The sequence below is a fragment of the Anser anser genome, assembly GCF_964211835.1.
Source record: "Anser anser genome assembly, chromosome: Z".
Taxonomy (NCBI): domain Eukaryota; kingdom Metazoa; phylum Chordata; class Aves; order Anseriformes; family Anatidae; genus Anser; species Anser anser.
Window position 1 is genome coordinate 28,044,779 of NC_139723.1, and position 25,151 is coordinate 28,069,929.

At 38.4% G+C, this 25,151-nt stretch overlaps 1 protein-coding gene across 9 annotated transcripts in view; it reads left to right on the forward strand.

Annotated features, from left to right (window-relative positions):
• FER (FER tyrosine kinase) overlaps nt 1–25,151 on the forward strand; it is a 201,359-nt gene that overhangs the window by 105,790 nt on the left and 70,418 nt on the right. For 7 of the 9 annotated variants that reach the window (XM_083816304.1, XM_083816300.1, XM_083816305.1 and 4 more), the window contains 3 exons: nt 18,495–18,551; nt 21,384–21,499; nt 23,035–23,129. In XM_083816304.1, the coding sequence (XP_083672430.1) occupies nt 18,495–18,551; nt 21,384–21,499; nt 23,035–23,129 (268 nt within the window). Of the gene's footprint in view, nt 1–2,397; nt 2,489–18,494; nt 18,552–21,383; nt 21,500–23,034; nt 23,130–25,151 lie in introns of those variants that run through there. The other 2 variants (XR_014576435.1, XR_014576434.1) reach the window with 2 other exon arrangements.

Here is a 25,151-nt window from a genome sequence, read left to right on the forward strand (position 1 = left end):
ACATGGCTCCGTACCACGGGGTCCATCCATCCCCCAGGAGCAAACTGCTCCAGCACGGGTCCCCCACGGGTGGGCGGCAGCTCCCCCCAGACCCCCTGCTCCTGCGTGGGCTCCTCTCCACGGGCTGCAGCTCCGGCCCGGGGCCTGCTCCTGCGGGGGCTCTCCGTGGGCCGCAGCCTCCTCCAGGCCACATCCACCTGCTCCAGCGGGGGCTCCTCCACGGGGGGGGCTGCAGCGTGGAGATCTGCTCCGTGTGGGACCCATGGGCTGCAGGGGGACAGCCTGCTCCACCAGGGGCCTCTCCCTGCACAGGCCGCAGGGGAACTGCTGCTGCCTGCCTGGAGCACCTCGTGCCCTCCTGCTGCACTCACCTGGAGGGCTGCAGGGCTGCTTCTCTCTCATTTTCTTGCTCCTCTCTCCAAGCTGCTGTTGTGCAACAGTTGCGGTGTTTTGTTTGTTTGTTTGTTTTCCCCCTTTCTTAAATTTGCTCTCTCAGAGGCCCACCTAGCGTCGCCCACTGGCTTGACTCTGGCCAGCAGCAGGTCCCTTTGGAGCCAGCTGAAACTGGCCCTTATCCAATATGAGGCAGCTTCTGGGCTCTTCTCACAGAAGCCACCCCTGCAGGCCTCTGCTACCAAAACCTTGCCATGTAAACCCACTACATAAGAAAAAAAAATGTTAGGAGTGAAAAATATATTCCATGGAAGATTTTTGAGTAGGGTTTTTTTGATGAAAACTGGAAACTAGGAGGATAAGTTACTTAAATGAAAGCATTCATCAGCGAAGGTTATTTGGATTTACCAGTTTCTATTTCTACATTTTCTATAGGCATGTGAAAATCAGAGGACTGACTGCACTCCATGGTATTCTGAGTGAAAGTCAGACCTTTGTGGAACACTTTTAAAAATGGGGGCTTTACATTGTGACTTTTGAAAGTCTTCATCAGAAGCTTTATAATCAATCATTGATAGAGCGCAATATTAAAATTTGATTAGAATTGGGTAGGATTGCAATAATGAAATTACTTTTTTGCTTAAGTAATATCCTGATTTTTTTTATGGGTTCTGACTGTTTCCACAGATTTGTAACTTAAGTATTGTATTAGCTATTTTCGTGACTTGCAAGCTTCTTGTAGGCCTCTAATTGTATTCTTCATGTTGGTTTTGCTAGTGCCGTCAGTGTGACTTTAATACAAGTAATTTTTTGAGTTTACAATACTTTTGTAGGCTGTGAAAGGCTCAAAAACCAGCATGGATTAAGAACAAGAGTATGAGTGTGTGCTCTTAGATAGGGTTTGTAGTATTAAAGTTCTGTACAGTGAGGTACTATGAAGAAGCTTGTGATTGCCTTCACCGGTTTAAGTGAAACAAGATGTTAAAAAGAAGTGAAATGATGTGGAGAGAAACCAGGGACAGTATTGTTTATCAGTGACTTAAAAGCCAAATCTGTTGTAGATTTTAAAATAATCATGGGATTGACCATCGCTTATTTTACAATGATACTACAGCAGAAATCCATACAGCATTTTCCCTCTCTCCACAGAAAAGTAGTTTATACATATTTTAGCATAGGTGACTTGCAGCATAAGGTCTACTTTGACCACACTGTGGGAGAAAGAAGGGACATTATTCCTTAGAGTTCCAAAACAGCTTTTAATTTGGAAGATCAAAAGGATGGCCAAGAAATTTTTTGCATTATGATAATGAAAAATTCATTAATAGGGACAACTTCTTTCCATGAATCAGTTGAAGACATGCATATTATGCAAACTAGAATTTTGATTTTGTTTTCCTTTTATAATATGACCAGAATATACCAGGAGGAATACAGGATTGTTGGCAAGGCTGTAGAAAGGAATATAACGTGACTTCTGATTCCATTTTTTTCAGGCTATTTTGTCATTTGTTTTTCTGATGTCTTTTTCTGGAAGAGATGATGTCATCTTGGTATTAGACATTGTGTAGGTATTTAATAAAGAAAAAAAGTAGTTTAGCTACAAATTTTAGATGGAGTTTTATGGTTTGGGGTTTGTTATTGCAAATTGGGAATGTAATTTGTTACAGGATTTAATCAGTAAGTAAAAATGTTGGGATAGCTACCATGTGTGTAATACCAAAATCTGCCAGGTTCTTAAGCAAGTGTCCTTGTTTTTTTTTCTATCTGGTCAGACGAAGAGTGCTTTTTCACGAGAGCTGTTAAAATCGTTTCCTACAATAAATGAGTGCTTAGATTGACATTAAAATTGAATAATTTTGGTCTTAAATGCTTACAACCTGCCTACATGAGTTTATAGATTTCTATGTGTGAAGCTTCATGTGATTTCAGCAAATCATTTGTCTGTTACAGTAGGTATCTCCTATTGAATTTGTAGTGGTTTGCATGCATGTGTCTTCACAGGTTATCTCAAAAGCACCTGACGTTTGCACCTGCATATATTGGAAGAAGAAGATAATGATATTGGCTTGGCTTGCAAACTAAAATGCTAAATGTAAGTTTGACCAGCAGTTGCAATATATGTATTGCAAACAAATTGTGATAAAGCAAGTATGCTTCCTCTCAGGAAAACCATTCTAACAGGAAAAATCCTGCAGTGATTTGAAGCCAATGCATGTGTTCATATGGAATGGCAGGAATGGTGCATGTGGTTCATGGATTCCCATCAAAGTCCTTTACAAGAAACTTGCATGGAAAACTATGACATCACAGCAAACTTTCTTTTCTTGTGGATTTTCTGGGTAGAGATTATTAAAGAATAGGTGGCTCTTCTTTCTGTAGCTGCAAGCTTTAGTGCACCTACACTAAACTAACACTACTAGTGTTGCTGGCAAATATATACCTTCATATTTAAAGAGGTGTAAATATATATACCTTTATATATGACATGCAGACTGTCATCTTTATTCACATGCATGAAAGGAAACTTCATGAATATGTAGTTTACACTTCTCTGTGTGTGTGACTGTGTGTAGAAGGGCAATAGCCTTAACACTTAGGTTTTTCACTATGCTTAAAATAGATAACTAGTAAATTACATCATGTGCAAACCACCAAAAATAAACACTTACAATGCTTACTAATAAAATAAGCATTGTGGCAATCAAGATATATTTAGCAGTGTACGTGAAGATTGGAAAGGATGTTTTGTCTATGTGTACCATACAAGTCTATTTGTTTCTGTAAAGGCAGCCTAATTTTATGTTAAAAATGTTGAGTGCAAGTAGGTCAAGCTAATGCTGAGTGTCAAAGAGGAGCAGTGGGTTCTGTCTTTTACTATTCTAGACGTAAAATAGGCTTGTGTAACTGCAAAAATGATCATAAAAACAATTGGTTCTGTATTGACCTGTCACAGCTGTAATTTTGTATTCATTTTTAATGATCCATCTGGTTAAGGGCTTCATTTTCAAACAAAACTTCAAAGAACAGATTGATTCCTTTATATGTTAGTTGTGGGTGTGTATTTGTCTTATTTATTTTATTAAGAAAAGACAGATAATATGAATTGAAATACATACTTTGTAGTTAAAGAACAGAAGTTAAAGTTCAAGAGAGTGAGTTAAAGACCCGTCTAGTGCGCGTTGCCATGTGGCATTGGGCCGGTCATTTCTGATAGAAGAGTTCCTTGAGCTGGATTCCTACCTACATTATATTGAAGCATATTTACATAAAATACTTAAGGAATCATACAACAAAAATCTCTAGAAGCACAAAAATTTATTGTTATCACAACTATAATGAGTATGGTATGAATATGCTAGAATTAATGGTATGCAAGAAGCTAGCAATATCTTGTTAGAGAACAATACCTACCTGATAAAAATGCAACATGCTTTAGTTAAACTATTGACATTTCTGTAATGTTGCTTGACTTTGGGTTCAAAGCTATCATGTATCTGTCTTGGAATGCAGGCAGAATTTACTAATATTAACACTGGAAAAGTCATATGAATTAAGGCTGCAGTTTCATGTTGCAGCTGAGTAAAGTGAACAACTTGTTGCTGCCAAAAAGGTGTATATGTGTGTGTGATAGGAAGGTGATCTTGCTCCTTTTTTCTTTCTTTGTGGCTTTGCCTTTTTCCTGCTCTTTCCCAATTGCAAATTAATATACCTGTTTATTTGAAATTTTGCCAGGTCCATTTTTTTGCATTTTAATAATCTTAACGCGTTACCTAAAGATTATGAAAGCCAATGAAAGAGGAGCATATGTGGCTAGGAAGGGATAGGTTGGAGAATGTTAAGCTTTTGTCTGAACAAAATAGGAATTTGGCAGAAGCTCTAATGGGGACCTGAAGCTCTTTTGTAGGTATACCAGAGTGCATACTAACCACTACAATTTAGAAATTATTCTGGAAGGATTGTTGGATATTTAAAGGTTCAGTCTAGCAGGGAGTATACCTTAGTGTGTGGATGTTGCCAGAATAAGTGAAATGTTTTATCTCATGGGGAAAAGAAACCATCTAACTGGAAACAGATGAAGTTTGAAGTTAAGTGAGGATGGAACCAAATATATCGCTAAGTACTTTACATAGTTCAAGGAGACTCTCTTGGACATTTTTATACGCATCTGTAGTCTACCAATCCTATGAAAAAAAGTGCATGAACTATGAAAAGTTCATGCAATTTTCATGGGAGGTGGGTGTGGGGAGGAGGCAAAGAAGTAAAAGTATGTGTGTTTGTGTGTATGTGGAAATATTTTAGCCTAGTTTAACAATTGGAGTGTATTTTTGCTTGTATGCATAAAATGACTCAGTTTTTACATTCCTCTCTTTTCAATCATACAAAATGTTTAAATGAAAAACTGTGCAATCACAGTTTCTTTTTATTTGAGTGTGAGTTCATTTGAGTTCACTGAGGAATGGTCCTGTTTTGGAAGGCATACCCATAAAGGGCAGATAATATCTGCCTGCATGTATTTGGTAAATATGTGATTTTGAGTTCTTCAGTGTAGGAGCCAAAGCTATTATATTGAGTTGAAATAAGTGCTCTAAGTTTCCTTAATGTGTTTTAAATACAATGATATTTAAATAAACTTTGCTTTTTTTTTTTTCTACGCTTTTGGATTTCACATTCTATTTATTACTTACTTCTTCTCAGCTTTTTTTTTTCCTTTATTTTTCCTTATTTCCTGTACTTTTCCTGAAATACTCTCAGCATCTTTCCAGTCATTTGATGAAGAAGAGAACATAATCTTTGGGAAATATTGAATATTCTTTCAAAAAAAGTATTTTTTTTCCATATTGATCTCTGCAGTCATTGTGTCTATTCTTCAAGAAAGAAGGCTCAAGGAAAAACTGTGCGGTTAATTTGAGGTCACTTCTATGTTTTGTATGCTGCATAGTAGCTTTTACAAATCTTAGTTCTATCTTGTTGGTTTATGGCTGTTCAAGATTTGGTTTAGTAAAAAAGTTGAACTTCATAGCGAAGGTTTTAATGGCACTATCAAGTCAGATGAAATAGGTTTATCTCCGTGGAAAAAAGTTCATATTTTGCATAGATAATGCTAAACAGCTTCTGTAACAATTTTTACAGGTCATGAATCTTTATTCTGAAACAGTTTTAAAGCAGTTGTCAGTGGGGTTTTCAAAACCCCTCTTGTAAAACTCACTTGCTCTTAATGAAAAATCTTTTCCGCTAGCTACCTGTATTTCTGTACTTAATCTGAAGGACTTGAAACACATAGTTTGTGAATCATGAAATTGGTATACACATCAGATCTACTGCCACTGGTGGTGCAGCAAATCGTAATTCTAAGATCATTTCTCATTTCCACATGGTAGGCCCGATTCACCCGTACACAACTGTTACTGGCTTTCTTTTTTGTATCTGCTTCAGCAAGTTTTGAGAAGTGATATTTGAATACCTGCGTCATGAAAAATGGTCTGTGATGATGACTTTCTTAGCTGTTAAGAACTTTATTCTAATTAACATTACTACTAAAGGTGAAAGATTAACTTTTCATTTTTATTGCTGTGGAAAAATTGCTCGTAGCTGCAGTAATTCTTACTACCGATATCTTCTATCCCAGTTGGAAGAAGGAGTGGAAATACTCCTTCAAAATATTTTTCTGAACCCATATTTTCTGCTTGCAATATGAAAAAACAGGCATAATGCACGTTTATGCACTGTGCTCATGAGCAATATTCCTCTATTTTATGTTTTTCTAGAAGAACGTTATTAAAGAATTAGTGGAGGTAGGGGAGAGGAGATTGAGGCTTCTGATAAATGCCCCATGCTCAGTTAAGATACATTCCTAGGTTGGAAGTCCCATGTTTTCAGTTCTCATAAAACAATGTTTTGTTTTTGGTTGAGTCTTCTCAGTGTTTTAAAAAATTAATTTTAATTAGTGCTATTTTTTTTCCCCTAAATCAACTGCACTTTCCAATTTCCAGAGATTTTCAGCCTTTTTTTGCTTTTGTTGCATTTACTGTTAAGATAAAAAGCAGTGGCAAATTTTGCGGCACACGGTGTTTTTGTTAGTATGACAGTATCTAGGTTTATGATTTCAATATGATCTGAACTAGCAAGGGGAAATACTGATACAAAGTACATGAGATAAGTAAATAACATTGATGATAAAACAGAATTCTTCGAATGTGTTCATCCTGTGAGAGAACCTAATCAGAATTCACTCACTCTTCCCTGTTACAAGTCTTGCTTTGTAGTCTGCTAGGTAAGAATCTTGCTTTTCTCTGATGGTACTCTGAAATAGAATACAAAAATAGGTGGCATTTTCTTTTCCCCCTTTTCTGTCTCTTGTTGAAATGCTAAGTTTTGTTTTTTCTAAAAAAAACACAAACAAGTGCTTAAGCTGTTGCTTTTAAATTTATATCTAGTTCCCAAAATGTCTGTTTCTAAAATGTTGAGTACTTAATTGCCTCACTGCTAGCTGTTAATTTGAAAAAGCACCATGTTACACTTTTTCATGTTTGAAATTGTTACCAACAATTTGTAGAAAAATGTTAGGGGAACTTAAACAGTAAATACTCAGTCTGGGTTTTGTTTTCCATTTTATTGAAAGCTGTTATAATTTGATATAACTAATTTGTTACTAACTTCTTCCTGTCATAATAATTCATGTTTTCTTTGATCTATTTTCTGTTAATAAAAGAAGATAGGTAGGAGGAAGACCTCATCTCAGATTTGAGCTTACTTATTTGGCAGAAATTAGGGTAATACTAATAACATTTCAGTTGCATAGTTCAGAACAGGAAGTATGAGATTTCATCTTGTACAGAGACTATCAGCTGTTCTTACTGTGGCCTCAGTGGCCTAGCGCACAGCTCCAACACCTGCATCTCTCCTGAAGAAAGGAATGATGTGCAACTGATTCCTTGCTGATTATTCAAGGCATGAAACTTACCATCATAAATGGAACCATGAAACTTACTAACTGTCTTAGTGGAACACTTTCTTCTTCAAATACAAAGAGAAATTTGTGGTTAATTTTGAAGGTTTTTTGTTTGTTTGTTTGTTTTTGTAGTTGAAGATTGTATTTCTGAATTACTGTTTTTACTGTCTTTTCGGGGGGAGGAGGAGGGAGGTGTTAACTCTTGAAATAACTCTCCTCTTTGCAAATGCTAGTCTTTATTGAAAACAAACTGAGTATTGTGGGTAGACTCAAAGCCTGAAAAGGTGCTTGCTACCAAAAGCGGTGTTCATAAGAACCTTCACTGTGATGTGGAGACAGACAGCTAATACCTGAGCATCTAGAAAGGACAGCATTGTCAATGTTTACCAAGTTTTCTACTCTGTATTGCCTAGTAGACAACTTGTTTGACAGCTAGCTCAGTAGGAGCACTGAGCGAGCCCTTTCCTGGCCAGGGCTCAGCACTACACCTTGATGATGGTACAAATGAGGGCTGCCTTTCCCTCTGGTGACCTTGGGGTGAAGCTCCCGGGCAGGGCTGTGGGGAGGCCTCATCCAGAGCTGAATCGCATCCGTGGGAGCCACTTGCAGTGAGGCCCGATTGCTCAGACCCCTCAGAGCCCTGCATGTGCCTGGCCACATGCCCCGTTATCTGCGGCAGGGCCCTAACCCATGGGGTGATGCTGGGACTGACCCTGGCGCTGCCTCGTCATGGTGAACCTGCCCAGTGGTCCTGGGGCTGTCTGACCCAGGATGAAGGCCAGGCAGCATAACCAGATTGACCCACAGGCTGATTTCCCAGCTTGACCTTGGACCTGCTGTATCACTACAGACTCGGCTGACCTGAACTTGGGGCTGTCACCCCAGCCTGCGCTGCCTTGCTCCCATGCTGGAGGCAGTGGGATGAGCCCTGGCTGCCAAGACCCCTATCCTGGTCAGGCCCCCTGTGGCTCCTGGCTCCCCAGTCCCAGGGGGCTGCTAGCTCTCCCTGCACATTGGCACTCAGGCTGGCTAGTACCTAAAAGGGAAGAATAAGTAGGAAATGGTAAGACCACTGAAAGAAAACAAATGGGAGAATGTGGCTTCAAAAGGCAAGAATACCTTTGCCAGCCAGATCCTACTTATGTGGGCCAGGGAACAAAGAACCCCCTTGCCTGCTTTGGAAACAATCATGTTTTTCCAAGAAGGATGCAGGGTGAAAAGTAGGATTGCAACCCTGGGCTTCAGGAGAGCAAACTTTGGCATCTGACTTACTTGCAGGAATCCCATGGGTTAAGGCCCTGGAAGAAAGAAGGTCCAGGAGAGCTGGTCAATATTCAAGCATCACTTCCTCCAAGCTCAAGATCGATGTGTCTCCATGAGTAAGAAGGCAAGCAAAGGGGGCAGGAGACCTGCATGGATGAGCAAGGAGCTCCTGGCAAAACTCAAACAGAAGAACGAGTAAACAGCATGTGGAAAAAGGGACGGGCCATTTGGGAGAAATAGAGGAACATTGTCTGAGTATGCATGGATGTGACAAGGAAGGCCAAGGCCCATTTGGTATTAAATCTGGTGAGATGCCAAGGACAACAAGAAAGGGCTTCTTCAAGTGTATCAGTAACAAAAGGAAGATTAGGGAAAATGTAGGTGTGCTGCTGAATGGGTCAGGTGTCCTGGTAACATAGGATACAGAGAAGGTAGAGTTACTGAATGCCTTCTATACTTTTATCTTCACTGCTAAAACCAGCCCTCGGGAATCTCAAACCCTAGAGACAATAAAGGAAGTCTGGAGAAGGGAGAATTTTCCCTTGGTTGAGGAAGATTGGGTTAGAGTTCATTTAGGGAAATCTGATACCCACAAATCCATGGGCCTAGATGGTATGCACCCACGAGTGTTGAGGGAGCTGGTGGATGTTATTGCTAGGCCACTCTCCATCATCTTTGAAAGGTCATGAAAAACAGGAGAGATGCATGATGACTGGAGGAAAGCCAGTGTCGTGCCAGTCTTTAAAAAGGGCAAGAAGGAGGACTGAGGAAATTACAGGCCAGTCAGCCTCAACTGGAAAAACCCTGGAAAGGTGATGGAACGGCTCATCCTGGAGGTCATCTCCAAGCACTTGGAGGCTAAGAACGTGATCAGGAATAGTCAGCAAGGATTCACCAAGGGGAAATCATGCTTAACTGATCTGGTAGCCTTCTGTGATGTGATGACTGTCTGTGGATGTTGTCCACTTTGACTTCAGGAAGGCTTTTGATGCTGTCTCCCATAACATCCTTATTGGCAAGCTCAGTAAGTATGCGATAGATGAGTAGACAGTGAGGTGGACTGAGAACTGGCTAAATGGCAGAGCTCAGAGGGTTGTGCTCAGTGGTGCAAAATCTAGTTGGAGGCCTGTAGCTAGTGGTGTTCCCCAGAGTCAGTACTGGGTGCAATCTTGTTCAACTTATTCATCCTGGATGATGGAATAGAACACGCCCTCAGCAAGCTTGTGGATGACACAAACCTGGGAGGAGTGTCTGGTACACCAGAGGGTTGTGCCTGCCATTCAGTGGGACCTGGGCAGGCTGGAGAGCTGCGCAGAAAGGAACCTCATGAAGTTCAACAAAAGCAAGTGCAGGGTCCTGCACGTAGGGAGGAGTAACCCCATGCGCCAGTACAGGCTGGGGGCTGACCTGCTGGAAAGGACTAGAGAAGGACCTGGGAGTTGTGGTGAACAGCAGGCTGACCATGAGCCAGCATTGTGCACTTGTGGCCAAGAAGGCCAACAGTATTCTTAGGTGCATTCGGAAGAGTGTTGCCAGCAGGTCAAGGGAGGTGATCCTCCCTGTCTACTCAGCCCTGGCGAGGCCACACCTGGAGTACGATGTCCAGTTCTGGGCTCCTCAGTAAAAGAGGGACATACAGCTACTGGAGCAAGTCCACCGGAGGGCTACAAAGATGATTAGGGGACTGGAGCATCACATAAAAGGAGGGGCTGAGAGAGCTGGGCCTGTTTAGCCTGATGAAGAGAAGACTGAGAGGGGATCTTATCAATGTGTACAAATATCTGAGGGGAGGGTGTCGAGAGGATGGAACCAGTCTCTTTTCAGAGGTGCCCAGTCACAGGACAAGAGGCAATGGGCACAAACCAAAACGCAGGAAGTTCCAGCTGAATATGACAAAACACTTCTGTACTGTGAGGGTGACAGAGCACTGGGACAGGTTGCCCAGAGAGGCTGTGGTGTCTCCTTCTATGGAGATATTCAAAAACCCCCTGGTGCAATTCTGCACAATGTGCTCTAGGTGATCCTGCTTGGCAGGGCGGGTGGACTAGATGATCTCCAGAGGCCCCTTTCAACGTCAACTGTTCTGTGATTCTGTAAAATAATGTACTAACCAGAGCAGTCTCTGTATCATTCTTGCTCATCTTTCATTTTCTACTCAACTTTCCACCTTGAGGTGGTTCCTTTCTGTCCATTAGGTATCTTGGCATTTCCCCAGTATTCTTCCAAACAATATCTCAAAATCCTGCTCTTGCCAAGTATCTCCTTATATATAATAAAGGCTTATCTCCAAAAAGGCAATGAAGCTTTATCTGAGCCAAGCCAAGTCAGTTACAATCCTTGGTCATGAAGTATGGCATTCCCGTAATTTAGTTTCTGCTCCTTTCATATTTATCTTGAAATGATAATGGTAGTTTTGGACACCAGAGGACATAAATAAAATGTAATAGGATAAAGTGTCTGGGGTTCTTAAATAACCCCATTTGGAAATAAGGTATATTATTCGTATAATAAGCAGGTATGTCCAAGCACTAATTTCTGTAATAGATTTGTCTGAATTGCTTTCAAATTCTGTGGTCCAAAATTAGTAATAAAAGAGCCTGAACCAGCACTAGGTAAAGAGTGATTTATAGTTGTGTTGCAAGAAGAGGGTTATATCATAAACAGATTCCTTTTGCAGGTGTTGTGGTTTAGCCCAGCAGGCAGCTCAGTACTGTACAGCCATGTGCTCATTCCCGGCACAGTGTGATGGGGAATAGAATCAGGGGTAAATAAAGTAATGACAATTTAATAGGAAAGAAAGGGAGGGGAGAACGGGGAAAAAAAAAAAGTAGAAGAAGAAAACATTACACAAAGGTGGTGCACAATGCAACTCCTCACCAGCCACTGAATGATGCCCAGCCAGTCACCCAGGCAACAGCACCCCTCCCAGCCAACTCTCCCCATATTAATTATTCAGCATGACACCGTGTGGTATGGGGCTAGTCTGGGCCAGCTGTCCTGCCTGGGTCCCTCCCAGCTCCTGGTGCACCTCCAGCCTCCTTGCTGGTGGGGCAGCACCCAGCTGCCCCACCTAAGCTGTCCTTAATTGGTATAAGCACTGCTCTGCAATGACTAAAATATTGGTGTGTTATCAACTTTATTTTCATCCAAAATCCAAAACACAGCACCATATCATCTGCTAGGAAGAAAATCAATGATATTCCAGCCAAAACCAGGACAGCAGAGAATTGTAATGGCATTAACAGTCTCAAGAGTTCTGGCCTTTTCTTTCATTGAGTAGCTTATGACTAGGAATAAAAATCTATTGAATTTGCTCTATTTGATTTAGAAGCAACCCTGTTAAAATGAGAATTTTTATGACTCAGACTGATGGGCATTAGTGTCTGTTTATCCATACATACGTTAAAGGTTATATTTTATTTCACATTTTGCTGTCCTTTTGTATCTCTCAGTGTCTTTTGCGTACATGATTAATCTGAGGGTATTACCATTTAACAACTGGAGAAATACTGTCTGTCATAATCAGAAATAGGTACTTGCACAAAATCATGAAGTTTGTGATAAGATAGGAAAAAAGACGACCTTATTTGCTAACTTTTGTTTATGTTATGCTGATCAATTGCTTTGTGTGCTTCACTGATGTATTTAATTGTTGGTAGCTTCCCAAAAATAATTGGATATGACGTATTCAACTCAGCACAATTTGAACAGAATTAGTGAAACTACATACTTGCAATAGAAACACAGTTTTGACCTTGTTGCTGTCCACTTTGCAGTGCTGTAGGTTATTAAAGATGATTATTTGAGTCAGTTGCACAGTTTCAAAACAGTGTTTGAATGGCTATTTAACATAGTGCTAATTAGATTTTTTTTCTTCTAATGCCAGATTTATACACTAGGTAGCATCTCTTAGTCTCTTTTCAGCTATCTGCTGAAGAAACTGCCTTGGTGCAGGTCAGTAGAATAAACAGAGGTTAAATCACTCTGCAAGTGCTGTAAGATGCTAGATAAAACTGTAATGCATGTGAAGCTTCAGACTTGTTTAATTTAATATGTCTACATTAAATATTTTCTTCAACTTGACTAGTGCTGTGCGACAGAGGGACCAGCTACAGTTTAAGATTTGAATTCACAGATGGACTTAGGGACCAGTCCTACATTACGTTTTTAGCCTGCCTTCTCAGTGTATAAGGTGCATACCTTAGCAGCAAGTTTCAAACTTAGGAGGAAATTACAGACATAGCTAGTGCTAGGGCTTGGACATGTCTCTGCATAGGTTTTACAGGGCTAAGTGCATCCTGGAGCACCTGGATTTCTTCTAGTCTTTCAAGAAATAATCTCAAGTAAATGAGTTTGCTTTTCAAGTAGAGGAGTACAATTTAGTAGTATGGTTGTCATCTTTTTTTATCCAGAAGCCCAGTTCTAAGACTCACGCAAAGTGAAGGCTATATAGGCTATATTAAAGGACAGGCAAAGCAGGGGAGGAGAGTTGTATTTTGGTATTTCCTCGAGAAAATAATAATTGTTTTCACAGTCTTTGAGGTGTTTTTATAGTCTTTAAGGTTTTCACTGAACCTGAGAGAGAGAAACCAGGAGGGAGGACCAACAGAAAAGCTTTTGGCTGAGGAGAGTTGACTTAGATAAGAGTTCTGGGTTACAGTTTCTGTTGTATTAATTGTGTTACAGTATGTGTCTTCTGCTAATCTCTCCTGGATCATCTGGGAAGTATTACTGGTGTCAGAATCCATTATATTTATACAGAAGTTGAAGGACTAAATGAATAATGATTGCAGTCAGAGGGAGTGTGATATGCCAAGGGTAGCATCATTTTCTTTAGCTATCTGCTTTTGAGGTTGGTGCAGATGGTGACTAATGAGTATTAAAAGTTTTTGAGGAGATTTCAACTAGAAGCAGAAGGGATTGTTTGAGTGTCCCTGGAGCTGTACCTGCTGCCTTTTCAGTCTGCTAACTCAGTCGACTAGTCACAGGAATGGCATACATAGTAAGTCTCTATAATCTGAGACAGTTTGTATATCTACAAAAGTAATACAAGATTTCTGTTCGTAGAATGCTCTAATAAGAAGGAAACTTATAAATTTATGTATGGTTGAGGTGAATATTCACTTGTCAATACCTGGTGAAACTGAGACTAGCAAGGCAGCACAATTTGCTTATGCTCATGAAAATATATATTTTTTTCTAATTCAAAACCAGGAACTTTAGTAATGAAGCTGATCAAACTTAGTGTGATCCTTGAATTGTGAAAAATTTGACAGAACTAAGATACTCAATGTAATTAATGCTTTATACTGGTATGACAAAAACTTAAGGTTTTCATAAAAAAGAGAGATACAGATAATGATTAATGTACTACTATAATGATAACAAGTCCTTTGACAGGTCATTTAATTACAGTTTAAGGTACCATATCGTTTAATTATTTCTCTGAAGGATTATGTATCAGATTTTTTCTTCATAAACAACCATCTGAAGTGTCATGTCAATATTCAGAAAGCCATTCACTGAAATAGAATCTTAGGAATTAAGAGGTTAAAAAATCCATTTTTATTTTTATAACTTCTTGGCTTTTACAGTACTTATTTCAATGTTAAAAAGACGTATGTTAATACTTCTAAGTAGTCATTTATATATATATATGTACTTTTTTTTTCTTTAGAACTTTATTTTCAAATTGTTTTCTTAAATTTGAGCTTTTCTTGTGAAGGACAGTGTGCAATTTGATGGCCCTTCCTACTTTTGTAGTATAACAGCTTCTGAAAGAAGCATCCCATCAGCAAAAAAAAAAATTCTAGAATATTTAACAGGCTCCAGTGAACAGAACATTTCTAATTTTTAGCAAAATCAAATGGAGATGAAGGAAAAATGTTGTTTCTGGTGTCTGGTCAGTGAGGCAATAGTTTTAATCAAGAACATTGTCTGCAGGAGAAAAATCAATTGATCATTATTGGAGAATTTTCTTTCAAGTCTCCCAAGGCCCCTCCTTGGAAGAGGAGATGGCAGCGCATGGATCCCACCATATATTCATGGTGTTGTGGTACAGGGCTTCATGCCTTGAGGGCTGATGGGAGTTCTATGCCAGAAGTTGGGCTGACTAGAGGCATTTAGAGATACTCTAGAGAGTGCAGTGAGCATGGCTTTACAGGAGCAATGATCAGCATAATTCTGTGATATAACTATCATAGAAATCATAGTAACAGTTTCCCCCCTTCCTTTTTTTTTTTTTTTGTTTTTTTTCTCCCCCTGCTGAGTTCATGCCAGTGGAGAAAAAATATAGAGAAAATTAATGAGTGCATTATGCAGCATAATTCTTCTTTGCTCCTTCCATTTTATCAGTTACCTGGAACACTTCTGGAGTACCTGCTGAACAGTTTTCTCCTTGCAAAAAGAGCAAGAAATAAGTCAGTACAAGACTCCAAATTCATTATGAGTTGACATAAGATGTTATTGGCTGCATAGGTCAAAGGAAGTAGCTCTCATTCACTGTGATGCCTGTGAAGAATATTTGTAAAAGATTTAGCCTTCGATCTGAAAGGGGAGAAGAATTTCCAGAGTTTAAACAACAACAGCCAAAAACAACAACAACAACAAAAAAACACATAAAATGCTTCATCTTCTTTTAAGATGAACTCAAGCTTTTTGCTGCAAAAAGCTCATTCATAATGCTCTGTACACAGGTTATGCTCAATGTTCTGTACTAGCTACTTAGGATTCAGCCATGGTAGGAGATAGGTTTATATATATATATATATATTTTTTTTTCCTGCGATATTAGAATTTTGTTATGGTTATGTGTCTCACTAATAAATAATAATAATAATAAACCACATTCAACATTTCATTTTAAAATCGAAAATGTGATAAAGGTAGTAATGGCTGTTGCAATGTCTTCTGTTAGGATACAGTCTTTGGGAGAAAAATAAAATCTATGTAATACCTGGTTCCAGCTTGGTTTAACCATGGTTTAACCTAGCATAAGAATTACAGACATGTTGCTTCCATAAAAGAGTGAATTCCATGCGTTAAAGGCTAATTACATACAGTAGGGCTTTCTTTGTTTTTGAATCACAGGCTGTATTGGGTTTATGTGGCAAGGTTTTGGTAGCAGGGGGGCTGCAGGGGAGGCCTTTGTGAGCAGAGCCCAGCAGCTGCCCCATGTCAGTGAGGAGCCAGTCCCAGCTGCTCCAAAAGGGACCTGCTGCTGGTCAGAGCTGAGCCAGGGAGCAGTGCTGGGAGGGCCTCTGAAGAGCAGAGTTAAGGAAGGGGAAGAAGTGCTGGGCAACAGCAGCTGGGAGAGAGGAGTGAGAAGCAGCCCTGCAGCCCCCCAGGTGAGTGCAGCAGGAGGGCAGGAGGTGCTCCAGGCAGGCAGGCAGCAGCAGTTCCCCTGCGACATGTGCAGGGAAAGGCCCGTGGTGGAGCAGGCTGTCCCCCTGCAGCCCATGGGTCCCACATGGAGCAGATCTCCACGCTGCAGCCCCCCCCGTGGAGGAGCCCCCGCTGGAGCAGGTGGATGTGGCCTGGAGAAGGCTGCGGCCCCCGGAGAGCCCCCGCAGGAGCAGGCCCCGGGTCGGAGCTGCAGCCCGTGGACAGGAGCCCACGCAGGAGCAGGGGGTCTGGGGAGAGCTGCCGCCCACCCGTGGGGGACCCGTGCTGGAGCATTTTGCTCCTGGGGGATGGATGGACCCCGTGGTACGGAGCCGTGTGGGAGCAGTTCTTGAAGAGCTGCTGCCTGTGGGCAGCCCCCGCAGGCTCAGTTCGGGCAGGAACGGCATCCCGTGGGAGGGACCCCACAGGGAGCAGAGGCAGAGAGCGACTGAGAAGGAGTGGTGGAGACGAAGTGTTATAGACCGACCACAGCCCTCATTCCCCCATTCCCCTGCCGCTGCTTGTGGGGAGGTGGTAGAGAAGAGTGGATGGGGGGAAGGTGTTTTTAGTTTGCTTTTAGTTTCTCGCTGCTCTTGCTTAATAGTAATAGGTAATAAATTTCATTAATCTCCCTATGCTGAGTCCGTTTTGCCTGTGATGATAGTTGCTGATTGATCTCCCTGTCCTTATCCCAAACTTTGAGCCCTTTTCGTTGTATCTTCTCCCTGTTTCCCTTTGAGGAAGGGGAGTGAGAGAGTGGTTGTGGTGGAGCTCAGCTGCCCACCTGAGTAAAACCACCACACAGGGTCATTTAGGTTAGAGGAAGCCTGAGATCGAGTTCAACCCTACAACTAAGGCTGCGTCAGCTGTAATGTGGTTTCCTGGGACCATGCCCAGTTCGGTGTTGAATGTCTCTTCAGGTGAAGACTCCAAAATTTCTCTGGGCGATCTGGTCCAGTATTTCATCATCCTCACAGTAAAAACATTTTCTCATGTTCAGAATGAATTTCCTGTTTCCTAATTTGCGACCATTGCCACTTTTTATGTTACCAGGAAGCGCAGAGAAGAGTCTTGCTTCCCTCTTCTTTGTCCCCTGCCATCAGTTATTTGCACACATTGGTAACTATCTGTTTTGTACCAGGAAGTGTTAGGATCCCAGTAAGAAAGTCACTCAGACTCTTCAAGGTATCCTTTAAAATACTATTGATTAGAGCTAGCACTGTAGGGAAAGAATAGCGTAGTCTTACATCCTGTTAGACTGGGGGAACTCCAGGTCTTGTAGCGTTTAATGAACTTCTAAGCCAGAGGCAACATGCTGGACAGGCCATCTTTGCAGAAGACTTTCTCCTATTTCAGTCACTGGAGCTATTACGGGATTTTTTTTATTATTATTATTTTTACTAGTGAACAACTCTGTTCGTCATTTCTACTGTCAAACAGAAAATATGTCCCCATGAGAACTTCTTGGTGCACTGTTAGATAAAGGCAGGGCTGTGCAGGTGGTTTAATAGCCAGTACCAGGTGGGAACTGTTACAATATGCTGGCTGAGTTGGCCGAATTTATCCTATGGCAAAGGGATGTATGCAGCACAACACAGGCCTGAAGGCCATTTGGTACAACCAGCAAAGGCAGGGAGCACCGAGATTAGCATCAGTGATGAGTCCTAATTCTGTGACATACAGTGGTCTTCTGTGCAGGATCACAACAGGTATTCCATGGTCCAGAAAACCTGATAATGTCATATATCAGGTATACTGTAAAGCCAGTGTGGTTGGATTGGTTTTCTATGAGCTTTAGTGAGAATTTATTTATACAGTTGGCATACACCTGTTTAGATATATACCTTCTTATTAGTAATAAAGACTACTTAGGATCATATCAGTAATAAGAGAAGTGATAATAGTGTTTGTGAGGTGGTAAGTAGATGAGATGCTAACAGAGAAATAAAATTTCTGGTCATCAACACTGAATAGATAACCATAACTAGCATTTGTTATGTTGTCTTTTCAGGTAGTTGGCTATTATATATCGAACTACCAAAGAAGAATTAAGACCTAACACTTAAGAGATACAAATATGTACCTTGTTAATAAGTAGAAAAATCATTTGTTTTTTATGTGCACTGAGGAAAAAAAAATAATTATTTGATTCTGCAGTAAGTTACCTCGTATTCTAAAATGAAGCTTCATATTTGATCTTGACAGAGGTAAAAACATAGCACTAGATACTGTTTCCAGAGCTGTTATGAGAAAGTGCATAGGGTTCTATCAGCGCACATACTTTGATGTGGTTGCTCTACAGTGTATTTCAATACTTTGTTGAATAGCAAGTTTTCTAAAACCTGGTTTGTAAACTCATAAATTTTTAACTGCCTGGTATGTTTTTGATTGATCAGTCTAAACAAAATGCTTCATTAGATCAATTTCTACTTGTTGAAATGCATCTTATAGAAAGTATATATTTGTGACAACTGAAAATTTGTCTTTCCTTTTCTTGCCACAGGATAAGAAATGGGTTCTCAATCATGAAGATGTCACACTGGGAGAATTACTGGGCAAAGTAAGTAATCAAGTGAGCTAAATAACATTTTTAAAAGTATATATTAGCCATTAAACCTATATATTTCCTGTTTGCCTTATCCTTTAAATTACTGCAATACGCAATTTTTATACCTTTTTTTTTTTTTTACTTCACAAGACAGTATTTTGCGTTAAATAAGTTTAAATCAGGTGTACTGCTAAGTGTTGCAATGTGTCTGTTGAAAAGTTTAACATACATATTTTTCTTATTCGGAAGGCTTTAAGCTAACTAGATGTGTGTAAAGCATTACATTAGTTTAAATTGTTCAGTCTTATGAAAAAAAGTTTACAAATATGAAAGGTGTATAAATAAGATATATCATATAAGATGATGATGTAGTCAATACTTGTTAAAACATATGTTCTTTGCTATTGTATGTTTTTTTGACTTTGAAGTAGCTTCACAATAGTATATGTATAAATTAATTCTTCCAGGGTGTATCACCCGTTCTGCTTAGGAGCTTCAAGTCTTTGAAATACTCTCATTCAAGTAAGCCCAGTATCTTACATACATTTTCAGCACTTTTGCACCTATCAAGACAGTTGCAAGTGACACTTTGAATACCATGTTCCAAAAGATTTCCCCAAAACTGAAAAATAAGCTTGAATGAGAAGCAGACAAATGTAAGCAACAGTTGTCTTATTAGTTTCTTACACACTAAAAGAACTGATAAACTTTTCAAGAAATGGGGAAATAAAATACTGTAAGAAAATCCTGCTTCCCAGGAAAAAAAAATATTTTTGATAGCTTAAGACGACAAGAATTATTAGCTGCCTGTAGACAGATCTGTGTTGCTTAAAATGCCATGCAGGTACCATGACAGTTTCACATTCTTAAGCAGAAACATACCAATGGGGGGAAAAAAAAGATGTTTAATCTATTAAAATAACTTTGTTTGCAAAAAATAAATATGAATTAGTTTTGATGAGTAAAGACAGCCAAAACAATCTGAAAATTGATTTATAAACTGAATTTACATTTATAGCATGTTTTTGACAAAGCATTTTAACACTCAATAAAGACAACTCAGTCTTAAAAGTGATTATAATAAGTTATATTATTTAAAAAATAAATGCAGAATGAAAACTTTCTTGGGACACTATATAAATCTATAATGCATCCTTTTCTGAAAAGATAGAGTCAGACTAGGAAAGGTAAGAATGACAGGATCATTAGCTTCTATATAAGAAAATACTAAATAAACTGCAGCCATTGACCCTGGAAGTAAGAAATCTGTGAAATTACAAAATCTTGAGTGTCCTGGAAAACATGACAAGGAAAATGATGAAAGCTTAATGCAGGCAAGGATGCATACTGGCAAAGTAGAAAGAAGATGTGCTTCACCTCAGCAGTGAATAGTCCTTTTATTTACACAGTATTAATTCTGTAACATATTAAAAATTATATATAAAATGATAAATATTTTAAATCAAGAATAAAGAATATTTTAATAATTAGTAGTATTTAAGGTAGATTCATTTTTGACTGTTAAGTTCTTCTAAACAGAATGCCAGATGAAAAGCATTTTCTAGACATCAGAGGTAGTGTTCTGTCCTCTATAAGTGCTGGTTTAGAAGGGCCATAGATCCTATGCCATGCTTGCCAGGTGTTTCTTACTTATAGGGTAAATAAAATAATACTTGAAGCCAGTGTTTAGGCACCTGAATTTCTTCCCTTGTCAATAATGATGCATTAGCATTTATCATCTATGAGTTTCTGCATCTCCCCACTTTTTTTTCCTCTACTTTCTTTAGCAATACAGGATTCAAATGCATGGTATAAATACATCTTTGTCACTGAGGAAAGAAAGCAGATTCCAACAGATTTTTGTAGTTCGTTGAAGTCGTATGTAGCTCTGTGCACCGGGACACAGGAGAGGAAATTTATCAGACACGGATTTAAAATGTGGTTATATTTATTCTTTGGAAAATGCAAAGCTTAACTAAAAGTATGAGATCTTCGTGTGTTCCCCGCCCATCTTGGTTCTTTTCATTGACACCAGATTTCTCTGACACCACAATATCTTCCTTCCTTTAATTTTTGTCCTCATTAATTTTCATTTTGTTTCTGATTAAGTAAAAAATACATATGATGGATTTTTGTCTATGAAAGCTAAAATGAACATAACTCACACTGAGAACAAGTTGCTGAAGACCTAAAAAATCTGATTATAAAAGAAGCTGATTTCTAAAGTCATGTCCAAATAATGTCTTAGGTATAGCAGTCTTGAGCTTAGGTTTTAAAAAAATGTAGATAGTGTAATATTTTTAGAGGGGTGTGACAATTTTTTTCAGTGGTTTTAATTTGCAATCAAAATTAATATTCTGTGTTTTTATTTTTCTTACTTTTTTTTTTGTTTCTTGTACGCATGAGAATGTGTATGTTTTAAAGTGTTTTTTCGTAGTTTCACAGATCATCTTTTGGTCTTTTACAGACTGCAAGTTGGAAAATATTGAAAAATGCAATAGTTTGAAAATGAAAGAGGACAGGAGTAAGAATAAGAAAAAAAAATTACTGCTATCAGTGTCTATAGACTTCAGATGTCACTAGAAGTTTTTACAAGAAAATTGTAATTATACAATTAATGTATTTTTTTCTCTTTCTAGTGAGGTCAACTAGAACTCATATATCATATCCATATAATAGATGAACTCCGTCTACATGAACTAAATTGTGTTAAGGGCATATACTAGAAGAAAATTTCAAAACATATTTCAAAGTCCTGAACCAGTTACATTAGCTGTCTGCTTTATTTTTCTGGAGGTTTGTAAAGATTCTATTATTTAGAATTATTTTATTTTCTGATTTCAGGGTAATTTTGGTGAGGTATATAAGGGAACGTTAAAGGATAAAACTCCTGTTGCTGTAAAAACTTGTAAAGAAGATCTTCCTCAGGAACTGAAAATAAAATTTCTGTCAGAAGCCAGGTGGGTTCTCTAAATGTAGTTGAAATATATACTTATACTGTGGGACTTTTTTTTCATTTATAGTTATTTTTTACTATACAGGTTTACAAAATATGACCTTCACAAAAATTCAAAGAAACTGTAGACAAACTTTTTCCTTTTTTTTCTCCCTCAGTACTTTCCACAGCTGTTGACCTGGTAACTAAGCACAGGCATTTTATTAATGTGTGTATGCAGCAAGCATCTGCACTTGCTGAAACCACCTATGCAAGCTATGGCTATAATACAGATTTTTGGTATTGGAAGTGCCTTCATTTAGAACTTTTTCTGATACACATCACAAGGGTTTGGATATGAAGACTGGAAGATACTATTAATTTAAATGTGATTACACCAGTCATAATGGTATGTGCAGACTAACGATATGTGACTAATTCAGCTTGTCACATGTGACCATGTAACAGTATAGACCCCATTTAATAATGTCCTCTTTGTAAGAATTCACCCCAGTAGTGATATTTTACAGTTACAGCATATAACTGTGTACTTATTTTTCAAATGGCAATCCAAGTATTCTGAATGTAGACTGATTAGATGGCTACATGCACAGAGTTTGTAACACCTCAGGGTAGAGGGGTATATTGTGATAATTTCATAATTGTTTAAATTAATTTGCTCTGTTGTGGCTATGAAGCCACTCTTACCCCCAAACTAGGATGATCAATATATATCTATTACTATATCCGTTGCATATTTTTGAACCTCTCATAACTTGTCAACCTCTGAGATTTTACATTTATAGAGCAGCCTACCACTGCTAGTGTTATACTGGGAAAAAAAAAAATATTTTTTCACTAAATTTGTTTGTACCAGGTAGGTTAGTATTTCACTCTTGTTCCTAGGAAAAACAGGAAAGAGAGGGGGTGTTTTAAGTTATTAAATCATAGAATAATCATTTTAAAATTGTAAAGTCTCTCTAGAATTATTCCTAGCCCTTCCTTTCACGTATAAATCATAGCATGCTGTTTTAGGCTGCAAATGTTCTTATTAAAGTATCACATAAGAAGATGTAAATTTAATTCCCAAAATTAAAATTGTTGTCTTTATATTCTTTTAAAACTTATTGTATCAATTAACCTCTTGGAGTAAAATTGAAATGAGTGTGCATTTGAAAAGTGCAGCATAAAAGTGTAGAGAAATACTGTGCTCCTTTTTTGATGTACCTCTCTTCCTGGTCCACCAGTGAAATACTATTTAATTGCAAGGGTTCTTGAGAACATACAAACCTGTCAGGCCATTTTTCAGTTATGTAGACAAATGTTCTGTAGACAAATGGTAAAACTACAGTAAGAATAATCTAGTTCAATCTTGATCTTTTAGTGAGTAAGAATGCCCTCAAAGAGAAGGATGATTGATCTGTGACATTGATTTTTTTTAATGATAACGGTAATGTCATGTTCTATTAAAATAACATTAAGGGTATAAAATATTTTCCTATTTAATTGGTTTGTACAATAAAGTTTATTAATATAGTAAACTTACTGTATGTTTTGCAGAATACTCAAACAGTATGATCATCCTAATATTGTAAAACTTATAGGAGTTTGCACACAACGACAACCTATTTATATTGTTATGGAACTTGTTCCAGGTAATTTTATTTTTCCTTTTTTCACAGCCTATGTTCATATGTACTGCTTCTATAATGTAAAATACATTGTTTTCTTTGTCTTTATCTGCATTCTTATGACTGGCCTGAAAAGTCACTTGCCTTATAAATCTTTGGAGATTTGCTTCTAGCGTTTGCTAGCTTATGAGTAGAATGAGCTCCATAAATCTGTTGTGAGTTTTTCTGTAGCCACTCAAGGCAACAGAATTTGCTACCAGATATCTCATGCATATCTTCATTTTTCTTTTGACAAGATATAACATAGTACTTCCTTTAACAATAAGGTTATACAGTGAATGTTATGATGCTTGCATTTGAAGAAACTTCATGACTGGGTAATGTTCAATTTAATAACTCAGATTTGGATAATATAAGAGATTTGTTAATATAAGAGATTTTTCTTCCCAGTATAAATTATTCAGTCCATGGATTGGTCTTGATTTATTTTTGGAATGTTGTGTTCAAGTTATTCAGCAGTGACTGAAGAGAATCTCAAACTGTTGGGATGAAAAGTTGGCATTTGGGCAAATTTTGATTGTCTCAGCTGGAAAATGTGGTGGCCTCTAGTACTGCTTAATATGCAACACTGTGTTTTATGTATCACTGAATTTGTCTTCAAAAGTATATTGTAGGGTGTTTTAAGAACCATTTCCTTCATGAAGACTTAGATTGTTTGTAACTCAAGCTCTGGATTTAGTACAAGAGCATGAATTCAGTCTATTACCTATTGGATTTTTATGCCTTTATTCAATTTATTATATTAGAGATTATATTAGATCATTGTATTTGTATTTGTATTAATATTATTCAAATGGAAAGTCATAGCAGTGTTCTGGGTTTTAAGATGTACTTTGGTAATCAGCTTCTCCAGACATCTCTGCTGGTAAATATAAAACCTGATCTTTTAACACCATCACCATTTTGTTTCAGGGTTTTCAGAGTCTAGGACAAGTTGTTGAAACATACTAATACCATTAGAGAAGGAATTAGAGTCTCTGATTCCCATGCCTACTTTGCAGTCCAAGTCTATGCAGAAATTCTTCTGTCTCCTGGCTTTGAAACTGCAAAAAAAAATTTTAATTTCCATCCTGTTTTGCTGGTCTGTAAGCCCTCTGGCTAGCTTCCACACTTGCCTGCCCTCAGAAATGCTGTACTGTCTTCAAGTCATCACACTTTCCCATATTCTTCTGAGAGCTAAAACTTGGCTACCATACCATCAGAGTGACCGAATCAGCTAGAAGAGATAAGGATGCCAACTGTGAAGAAGTTGGCAGAGGAAAGACAGAAAAAAAAAATTAAATTACTTTAGAAAAGATATTCTGATGTTAGTTCTCTGTTTTCTAATGACAAGTTTGGGATAACAAAAAATAAGAATTATTATCAGTGCTTTGACTTGGTATGTAAAGCTTTGAAGGACAGAACGCTGGTAGGCTTGTTAAATTGTGCCTAACGCTCACCTTTCTCGGTATCTGCTTTGTCTGCATTTTGTCTTAAACATGCTTTAAGGTGTTTAAGCTGTTTTTCTGGCATTCTTTTTAATAATTAAAAATGGCATGTTTTAGGTTAGAGTTATATTCTGTAAATGTCTGGCTGAGAAGTCTGGTAATTCATAAATGTCAGACAATTTTTTTCCCTGAGGAAAAGCATTAGAAACAGCTCCATTAACCAGGAAATCTCCTCTGTGTTAATTTTCTTGTGTTCTGTTTAATGTTTCCCCTTTTTCTATATCCCAAATACATATGTGCTGTATACTTACTGTGTCTTTTGAGACTAGTGCGGTGTGGCTTGGTAGCTGCTCAGTAGCAGCTAATTCTGGTTTTCATTTCAGATTCAGATTTCAATTAAGTATCTTAATTCATTCAAGTATTAAAAAATTATTTTGAAACTTAAAAAGATGCTACTCTGTTAAAAATGTAAACTGAATTAAAAACTATGCATCAGTTCTCAGAAACAGTGGTCAGGCATTGGAATGGGTTGCCCAGGGAGGTGGTGGAGGCACTGTCC